This window comes from Sparus aurata, chromosome 1, assembly GCF_900880675.1.
Source record: "Sparus aurata chromosome 1, fSpaAur1.1, whole genome shotgun sequence".
Taxonomy (NCBI): Eukaryota; Metazoa; Chordata; class Actinopteri; order Spariformes; family Sparidae; genus Sparus; species Sparus aurata.
The window spans coordinates 1,231,477-1,242,434 of NC_044187.1; the positions used below are offsets into that span (position 1 = coordinate 1,231,477).

At 44.5% G+C, this 10,958-nt stretch overlaps 1 protein-coding gene across 1 annotated transcript; it reads right to left on the minus strand.

Moving 5' to 3' along the window:
* Positions 1–168: 168 nt before the first annotated feature.
* LOC115578651 (myelin and lymphocyte protein) lies at positions 169–6,769 on the minus strand. Its single transcript, XM_030411725.1, has 4 exons — positions 6,529–6,769; positions 3,647–3,814; positions 2,916–3,041; positions 169–2,445 (listed from the first exon to the last, which is right to left on the minus strand). The coding sequence occupies exons 1-4, from the start codon at positions 6,616–6,618 to the stop codon at positions 2,371–2,373; spliced, it is 459 nt and encodes a 152-aa protein (XP_030267585.1). The 5' UTR covers positions 6,619–6,769; the 3' UTR covers positions 169–2,370.
* Between the last annotated feature and the right edge of the window lie 4,189 nt (positions 6,770–10,958).

The window sequence follows — 10,958 nt, forward strand, 5'->3', positions numbered from 1 at the left end:
TTTTGGATTTGAAGGCAGAGATGCTGCGATGTGTCGAACCAGGAAACCAATGAAACAAACTCTTTGACATGTCATTAAGGCAACATCGTTACGTCACAGACGCAGGTCACATAATGCTGTCACAGCCTCCATTAATGTCAACATGTTGAAGATTTACACGGAACCAGAAACGCTTCAAAACACATTTATTCTTTTTCAAAACATTCAGTAGTCTCAGAAATTTAAAAAAATGAATCAGTCTCTTATAAAGGCTTAAAAACCATCATAACTAAGACCCCGGTCCAATTCAAGGAGCCTATAACAGAAGGATGGGACGTTCAAACACAGGTGGTGTCGGAGTCTCTGGTAGATTCATGGACAAACACATTAAAACCCAACATGTCGACGTGCTGCTACAAACGCCTCGACAGAACATCTCTGTCACGATCGCCTCCGTCCGTCCTCTCCCAGTTTCACAGGTCATCAGTCTGACAGATGGAGGCTCCTGGATTTTGGTGCTTTCTTCTTTAGCTCATGTTTCACCTGTGTTAAAGGTACATTTCATGATTCATTCGCATGTCAGACGATCTTCTGGTCGATTCCCAACAGACCGGAGCTTCTGACTGTGATTGGGACCTGATAATACCTCATCTAAACTCACTCTGAGCCTGTTAGCTGAGTTATCTAGTTTGTGACAGTCATTAGCCACATGTTGATTGGAGACACTTTGTTTATAATTAAGATTTTTATCTGAGTTTGTTGGTCAGTTTTAAAATATTTCAAATATTTAGTGGCATTCTCAGGAGACTGTGTATTTACTGTGCTGAGCATTTAAATTAGACTCACACTTCTGTAAATATTCATGTGTGGATATTACCTGGAGACAAACAGCAGATCACCTAATGTAATTTCAGTGAAAGTCACTCATTAGCTTGTTCTCTGGAGACTCTTCTTTTATTTTGTAGAGGCATCGACCCGCTGATCATAATCATATTCAATATTTGAGCCAAAAGGTTTGAACGTCTTTCCAGCATTCACTAGTGTGGTCCTTCAAAGTTTCTGTAATGTAATGTTAGACAACATTTTAACTTCAGTCACAGACGTCTAAAGAACTTCAACCACCCTGAACCTCGACCTCAGTAGCTGCATGAGGCGTGAACTTTACCGGGAGAGCTACTCATCAGATTTATTAAATATCATCAAACCTTCGTCAGGTCGCTTAATGTTTGAAGGTTGAATCACCAAAAGCATCTTATTTAATAATTTAAAAGTTGGATCTAAAGAAAAACTTCATAACAAGTGGACGTTGAAAAGACGTCTTTAAAACATCAGCAGAGACGATGAGAGACGTGTTCTGGACACATCCTGATGTTGGGTTTTATTCTGTTTGTGCAGAGACGACGGCTGAGCTGTGGAGTCCTGTTTGCTTTCTTTTTTAATTTTGGCTGAATGTCCCTCTGGACTGACTGCAGTGGATTCAGATCAGCTGTTGCAGGTGTGCAGACTGACTCCTGATGACTAAGTGGGAGCAGCTTGGGTCGATGGGGAATGACACATCCGGGTCGTTCTGATTCTGTTCTTCAGTCACTGCAGACGTCACCTGACAGAGCGTCAGCCAGAAACTCTGCTCTGTTTAGGCCCTGTTCACATTTCTTTGCTGCTCCTGTTGGTTCTAGTTGTGAACATGTTATAATCCAGCTGAGTGACCAGCAACAGAACCTTTAATGGACTACTTGCATCAGGGCCGGGCTTATTTGTAGAGTGTTGCTTGTCATTCAGAGAGTCTGACGTCTTCAGCTTCTGTACATCTTACTGAAGCTTGAGACACCCGAGCCCCTTGATTCGTCGCACATCGAGGACTTGAGAGGTGGTGAAACGTTACTTCAGTTTGTGACCCCCTGAAGAGGCGTGTTTGAACGATGACATCACGTCCCTACCATCTGTTATAGGTTCCTTGGTTCTGTTTCCTGTTCTGACCCACATCCAGTTGAATTTTCTTGTTTAGAAACTTATAAAAATAAAAAAACCAGCCACATCTTCGATCAGCTTAGAGTAGAAGAGGAAGAACCAAATGAAATCGTGTCATTAGAGCAGAAACATCAGAGGAGGACGCATGTTAGCGTGGACAAAATAACAGAAACCCTCAGAAACAGCAGTAAAAACCATGAAGATTATGATTTTAAGCTTTATGTGACTCGCTGGTGATTCATCCTGACAGGTTCCACAGTATCTGGACATAACGAGTTTCTGACCAGACGAAGCCGCCCCTCATCACTTCAGATCTGCTGCAGTGCTGATCCAGATGATGCTTCTTCTCCCAGAACCACAGCAGTCAGTCTCCAACGCACATTTAAGGACAAGCTCTGAGAATAAAAAGAGTTCTGTTGTGGCTCAGAAAGATTTCCATCTGATGGCCGACAGGATGGTGTGGATGAAGTAGAGCAGAGTCGCCACGTACGAGAAGACCTGAGGAGACAAACAGAACATCCGGGGAGAATTTGAATCTACGACGGGATGGGAGGAATTCTGAGGGTTCATCTTCTGAGGAGCAGGAAGGTCTGCGGTGATCAGAACGGACCAGTACCAGACACATTACTACCATGTTCCCTCTGCGGTGCGTTCAGGTGCTTGTGACAGGTCCCGTTTATCTCACTGTCTCATAAATGTTTATCAATGGATTACAGGTCAAGAAGTTAATCAGTCCTGATCAGTTAGAGAGTTTAGAGGACAAAATACAACCTGGCAACCCAAAAGGTTTTCTTATGAATAACTTATAAATGTTTGTAAATGATTTAATAACTACGAGGACATTAATTAATGCTGATCAAGAACCAGTGAGGGTTTAGATAGACCACTTCAGAGCCAATCAGAGGGCTTTGTGTCAGGTTCAGGTCTCTTTTGTTTGGTTGGTTGGTTGGGACGGGATGATGACTCACCACTGCAGAGATGTCCAGCTGGTAGTTCTGGAAGCTGCTCCCGTCTTTCATGTCCAGGGTCACTTTGGCCAAAGCCACCGAGGCGCTGAGGTAGAAGAAGGCAGCGATGCCGTGATACGCAAAGTCCTGATGGGCGAGGAGGAAGACAGAAGACAGATTACAGACATGAGGAAACACAAACGCACAATTAAACAATCCTGAACTGAATCTAACTGGTCATTGTGAGACTTCCTTTGTGTTCATGTCGGAATAAACACATGAACGCTCCCTCGAGTTGGAAAGTAGGAGAAAGTTACGGTTGATAACGTGACGTCATATGAGGCTGAAACATGACGGGAGGAAACTTCATGTGATCTGTGACATGGTGCTGAGTTTAAACAGTCTAAGAGATTCAATGTAAAACTAATGGTCGTCCATGTTTCTCTCAAAGTCACGACTTCCCCACTTGAGAAGTGGGATCGTCTGAGGAGCACCTGAACGCAGCATTAGCTCAGGCAGCCCTCTCCTTCAGGACTATATTCTGCTTCTGCGTAGGAATACAGACGTCGTATGGTTGAGGGAATCTAGTGCCGAAGGAAAAGTCTGTTTGACAGCAACAAAAAGTGCCAAAATATAAAAGACATCGAACAGGTAAACAGGTTTAGAGCTGCTGCAGGTAACACACCTGTACACCTGTACACCTGTACACACACACAGACCACAGCTATCACTCAAACATGAGCAGGACTCACTGCTGCCGCCCAGCTGCCTTTGTTGTGATGCCCCCCACAGGCGAACACCACCAACCAGATGAAAGTCATGACGAAGCAGAAGACGGAGACGAACATCACCCAGCCCTGAGGGTTCTCTGGCACCACCAGCGTGCACGCCACCAGGATCCACACCAGACCGCCGAAGATCTGCAGGAAGACCAGAGACAAGAGGGACACTCAGCTGATATGAATCCATTCACTCTCACCTCAGGTCATCCATCAATTGTTCACCCAGAGTTCTTTAGTGCTGATCAGACGTCCTGCTGTCAGTCTGAAGCTGAAGTTTGGGACTTTTGTCTCCCTCTTGTGGCGATCAGGCTTCTCTTCTCTTTCTTTCCACCATCACTGCCTAAAGTCCAGGTTATGATGAAGGCATCAGCAGTGTGTGGTCTCAATATAGAAGCTCTGAACTGTCGATTAAATAAAACAGACTTTCAGAGGCCTGGCGGGTTCCCTCTGCTCTGGATCACCTGAGAGTGTTCACTGAGGATGGAACAACATGTCCACACAGAGATATCAATATGTGAGCTCAGTGAGATCCACTGCTCACATGAAGCCCTGGATCACTTTAGATAATTATCTGCTGTTGAGTTCAGTGTTTTGTTTCCTCTTCTGGAATATGTAACGTTTCTCTTTGATTATGAAAACTAATAAAGAAAGAAGAGAGACAAAACAAGAGTGTCAGGACCACAGGTGAGAGAAAAACTTTGAGGAGGACGTTTTAGTTTTTTTTCATTCTGCACTTCAAGAATAAAGTTGAAATAAGTTACAACAAATACTCACAGAAAAGCTTCCAGCTGTTTAAAGTTCACAGACGCAGCGACAGAAATCTACACCGTGTTTGTGAGCTGAAAGAGATATATTGTCTTTGTGACTGGAGCTGATTCTGAAGAACAGTTTCACCGGTTCATCCACACAAGGCATTTTGTTATCCTCCACGCTTCAGGCCTTTTCTTGTGTGTGTAATGAAAATAAAACCCTTCTGTAGGATGACTGAATGTGTCTCTGAACCAGCAGTTACTGGACCTGTGGTGTCGCTTCCTCCTCATTAATGAAGGTAACAAACTGCTGGTGAAGAAGAAGGAGAAGAAGAAACTGACAGGATCACGGATGGGACAAACTAAATGTGGAGCCGCTCTCAGCCATGAACCTTCACCTCAGCTACAGCGGCGTGCAGCCGGCAGCCGTTAGCTAATGTTAGCATGTTAGCCTTGTTGGAGGTTTGTGAGGCGGAGGCTCTGTCAGAGTCTCACATCTGAACCAATCTGAACCGATCAGAGTTGATCTGAGTCAATCCAAGTCGATCCGAGTCGAGCAGCTGCTGTCACTTCACCTCAGTCTTTAAAAGATGACCCGTTTCTATTATTTTGTCCAGCACTGAGCAGGGCGTCGCTGCCTCGGCTCACTCGACACCTCTGATGATTGACAGGCTGCATTATTAATGGAGCTCCACCTGTTTGTGTGTGTGTGTGACTCTGTGTGTGTGTGTGTATGTGTTGTGTGTGTGTGTGTGTGTGACTGTGTGTGTGTGTGTGTGTGTGTGTGTGTGTGTGTGTATGTGTGTGTGTGTATGTGTGTGTGTGTGTGTGACTGTGTGTGTGTGTGTGTGTGTGTGTGTGTGTGTGTGTATGTATGTGTGCGTGTGTGTGTGTGTGTGTGTGTGTGTGTGAACACCTGCATCATTCCACTGAAAGTATTTCCTGATCAGCAGCTCAGATTGTCGTTTTGTCTCGAGGAACACGATCAGATGTGACGTGTGCTGCTGACCTCTGACCTCCTGCAGCGGCTGCAGCTCAGGAGGCAGAGCGGGTTGTCTAATAATCAGAGGGTTGCTGGTTCCAATCCCTGCCTGTGTGTTGAAGTGTCCTTAAACAAGATACTGAGCCCCAAACTGCTCCTGGCGAGCAGGTGGCACCTGTGACAGGGCGAGGGTGTGACAGATCTGCATTCCTCACAGCTGATTATTCTCACACAGGCGTCTGGACTCATTGTGTTTGTATTTGCGTCACTACAAACAGTGACGCTGTGTTTCTTCTGAACTTTAAATGTTCTGCTCTGATCGCTTCATTAACTCTCAGACAACTGCAAACAGCTGTCACTCTAAAGTGTTTCATCACTTTTGAACGTGTGATCTCATCGTTAAGATTTAAAACTCACGTAAAGAGAAGTTTGTCAGTATCACACACGTCTGGTTTGGACGTTCAGGGCCACCGTAGGGATGGATGGTTCATATGTGTCGGTACAGAACAGGATCATAATGTGATGATGCTGAGGAGAGTTCAGATCTATGTGTTCACTCTCAGTCACAGTGACAGAAGAAAAATAATTTGAGTTGAATTTGGAACTTTATAAGAAATATATATTTCACAAAGAACTGAGACTTTAAACTGAAACTGAAATGTTTGATTGACAGCTGAGTGACTGAGAGAAGACCATCATCATATCAATATATTTCTGACAGGAGTCATTAACTCATCAGCTCAGTGACGTCACCACATCATAGTAAAGTCTCACAACGCAAATATTATAATGAAACACAGACTCCGATGCTTCAGTCCGCCTGCAGGAGACGGAGACAGTCGATCAGACAGTCAGCGGATCGATGAGGCTGATCGATCCTTTCAGATCTCTGTGTTAGAACATGAAGAACCCTGAAGAGCAGCTGCGGTCATCAGGAGCCTTCAGTGTCTGAACTCCATTAAACTTTGGTCGCTTCCCTGCAGTTAGAATAAAAACACAGCTCGGATGTTCGGAACGTGTTCGCGCGTAAAAGCCGCGTAAAGGTTGGCGCTCTGTGCGCACACGGACCGGACAGGTGGAGGTCCAGCTCAGCTCTGAACGGTTCGGCTGCTGTTTCTTACCAGCTCCGGCAGGTAGAGAATGTCGGGGATGGTGGTGCATATTCCGATCCCGCTGGGCAAGTTCCCCATGGTGGCGGTGTGGGAGGCCATCCTGCTGCTGCTGCTGCTGCTGCTCGCACTGGTGCGGGACTCAGAGCTGCTGCGGTCTAAACCGGGAGGAGTCGACTGGAAAAACCGGAATCCCCATCAGCCGAGCGGAGACACGCACGACGACCCGCCACACACACACACACACACACACACACACACAGAGCTGCAGAGAGGAGCTCCGCCCGAAGCGCACACTGAGGAGGACTGACCAGAGAGTGACGGCCGACTGCTGCTGCCATGGGTAACAACAACAACAACAACAACAGCAACAACAGCAACAACAACAGCAGCAGCAGCAACCACAACAACCACAACAACAACAACAACAACAGCAACCACAACAACCACCACAACAACAGCAACAACAGCAGCAGCAGCAACCACAACAACCACAACAACAACAGCAACAACAGCAACAACAACAGCAGCAGCAGCAGCAGCAACAACAACAACAACCACAACAACCACAACAACCACAACAACAACCACAACAACCACAACAACAACAGCAACAACAACAGCAGCAGCAGCAGCAGCAACAACAACAACCACAACAACAACCACAACAACAACAACAACCACAACCACAACAACAACGTCATCATCATCAACAACAACATCAACAACAACAATACTCTCAGGTGTCATGATGGACAGTCACCTGTCAGATCAATATGTTCAGAATACACTGTATATGGAATATAAAATGATTGTCACTCTCAGCCTCAGGACACTTCCTGTCTGTGTACTTCCTGTACCACAGAGAGACTGTGAGTCAATAGAAGGAGAGCATGGTCACATATCAAACATCACATGTTGTTTATTGATCAGGTGAAGAAAAACAGTTTCCCCTTGCTGCCAGTCTTTGTGCTAAGCTAACAGGAGTCTCACACTTCACACTGTAAACAACACAGCCATGGAAACTACAAGCAGATCATTTGGCAGCCGAGCTGTCCGACAAACACCTCAGATAATCGACCGGGCGGATCTGGTTTCAGCCGCTGATATCTGACCCCCCAGCCCGGGAAACCTAGTCCTGGTGGAGACGAGTGTCAGGCAGGAGGAGACCTGGTCCCAGCGCCTCCACACGATCGCTTTGTTTATTGTCATCAAACGGCTGGTTCTCATGTTTTCACTCATCTCATCAACAGAACACAGAACATGTTAAGTCTCACATGGACCGACGCACAGTGAGGTCCAACAACAAGCCAACACTTAATAAATGAACAAAGATTCACATTTCAACTGATTTCAGATGATGACCGCAAACCACAGAGTTGTTGCCATAGTAACAACTGATGATATAAAGTCAGGTGAAGTGTTGTAGTCCACAGAACAGTTCTGGAGCTTCACAGTAAAACAGAGTTGCAGCGCTCTGATGAACAACTGAAGCAGCTGAGACTTGATTTATAACATCATCTGTCTCCATACAGCTGGTCTGTCAGTGATGTAACCTGAGCTGCAGGTAAATTCCTCTTTTCCTCGCAGCTCTATTGTCAGCTGATGGTGTTATTAGATAACGAGCCTCCTGCTGAGACGCTGTGTTATCTAATCTTCAGCTCAATCAGCAGACTGAGCTCAGCGCTGAATACTTCATGATAAAACTCTGAACCATCGTCACAGCTTCACTTCAACCGTTTAGTCAGGAAGCTGCACAGTTACTGATCTATCTATCTATCTATCTATCTATCTATCTATCTATCTGAGGTGCCCTGAGGTGGAGGCCGGCGCTCTGTGACAGCGGTGTGAACTCAAACTGTTTGTGACAGCACGTTGGGACGTCTTCAGCATTTTAACCAAAACCTGATTTCCAAACACTCACCGAGGGGTTTTTGTGACATGAAGTTGAAACATAAAGAACTGTAAAGATTCAACTTGTCATTACTAGAATGTTTCTGGTGAGCGGGTTTTTCAGGAAGTTCCTTACAGAAGTGTGGCGGTGCAGGAGGGCGAACACGTCCCCACATGACGTTATAATGAATGTTCAAACACTGGCCTGAGACCAGCTGCCACTGAAAATCAATGACATCATGATGATCACAGACGAGGCAAAATCTGTCTGATGTGCAGTGGTGGACAGTAACGGAGTAAATTTACTTGAGTACTGTACTTAAGTACATATCCAGAGGATTTGTACTTTACTTGAGTATTAGATTTCTTTGGTACTTATTACTCTTACTTGAATACATTTCCAAGACAAATATTTGTACTTTTACTGGAGTTAATTTCTAGGAAGGCTGAAACGTACTCGTTACTTTCAGGTCTGCTCTTTTTTTTCTTCTAAAATACTATTGGACACAAGCTGTGTTTGTCAAAGAAGGAAACCTATCACAGTGCACGCTCTCCACTGGGATCTACGTAAAAGTGGAAATACGTCATCCCTCCCCATAAGGATACCATCAAAGTAGCCACGCTCTCGACTGCGTTTGGCAACACAAAACCGCGACAATGGCTGCATCAGATGTAGTTTTTTGTAAAGCAGTGATTCTCAGCCAGTGGTCTGGGGACAACATTGGTCTTTGAGGGGGTTCCAGTTCCCAACTTAGCTAAATGATAGAGAGTTAGTTGGACGGTGCAGGTTCATTTGGTTACAGTTTTAATGATTGTTAATAAACATCTGCATCTGCAACATCTGCTGTCCTCCTATGATCCCATTCATTTGATTTGTTTTTATAGGTGTTTCTGCAGGCTTTATATAACATTGTGGTTCTAAAAGCAAGCACATCAGTGCAGGTGGTTTCAAAGAGTTCATTCTCAGAAACAAGAGTTAAAAGGTCCTTAAATTCATTTAGAAAAAATTATAGTAATTCATTGATGTGAAAAATAAGAAATGTACTCTTACTCTTACTTTTACTTAAAGTACATTTAAAAGCATGTACTTTTGGATACTTAAGTACCTTTAAAAGCAAGTACTTTTTTACTCTTACTCGAGTAACATGTCGACTGAGCTACTTTTACTTGTAACGGAGTAAATTTTGACCAGTAGTATTTGTACTCGTACTCAAGTACTGGGGTCGAGTACTCTGTCCATCTCTGCTGATGTGTTTCTGTTGTCTCTTCAGTGAGAACTAAACCTGATTGTTTAGTTTTCCTCAGCTGGACACTGACCTGACTGATCTGTGATCTGATTGGCTTCCTTCCCGACACAAAGAGCTGAGGAGAGCCTGACGGAGACAGAAGGGTCGGTCTGTCTATGACTCCGCCCACAGAGGAACAACTATCATCATCATCAGTAGTGAGCAGAACACAGCCGACAGCTTTCAGGTGCGTCCAACCTGATGATGATGGAGCCACAGCAGCAGTCAGAATGATCTCAGCTGCTTCACTGTGATGGAACTGACATGTTTGTCTCTGTTAACCAGCCGATGTCAGCCAGTAACACAACACCACTCCAACCAGACTCCATTAACAAATGTGGTGATTTTAAGAGTTGTTGAGTTAAAACAAACTTTCTAACGTAGTGAAACTGTGTGTGTGACAGATTGTAACTCATTGTGTCCTTGTTGTAAATTCAGCATTAAATCTTTCAGCTGAAGTTGTTTGTCTCCTTGTAAAAAGTGTCAGTTTGTGGCAGCATGTCTGTACCAGCCTGTCTGCTTCTGTGTCTAAAGTGCTAAAGTCTTACCTGCCAACATTGATCAGCTGTTTGAACACACTGTTTACACTGATTTCACCATTTACACTCCATTTATGAAAGAAGAAACATGTTATTGATCTAAACATGTCACATGTTACAAAGACACTAAACAGGAACAATATAGGCTACTTCTTTGTCCCCGTGGAGAAAGTCCCCAGACTCCCTTAACAAATGTGTCAGTTTAGTGAGTTGTTGAGTTGGAGACACTTTATAAACTCTGTGAAACTCTGTCTCTGACTCATTCTGCATTATTTGGACCTTCTTGTTCATTCAGCAAATGTTCTAGATGAACTTCTTTCAGTCTGTGAGTAGAAACATGGAGTCTTTGTCCCAGTACAAAACTGTTGCTGTGATCATTGAAGGAATGGCCTTCAGTTTATTACTTTTGACTTCTACTCCACCACATTTCTTCTGCTGCTGTTCAGATGTCAGCGTGTTCACAGACAAAGACAGATGACAAAGGCGTCTGATCACATTCCTGATAAACCATCTAAAGATGTCTGATGTGTGTCAGTGGTGAACGTCACTCTGACGTCAGACAGATGTTCAGATCTCAGATGAAGCTTCTGATAACCTGCACACACGACAGGTGAGTACAGAACTCGAACAAACAGACAATTAAATCATCACAGAGTGCTGGTAGAGGTGCTGAAGATGTGTGCAGTAGTATTGCAGTATATTACTGTACTTCCTGTGTAATGTG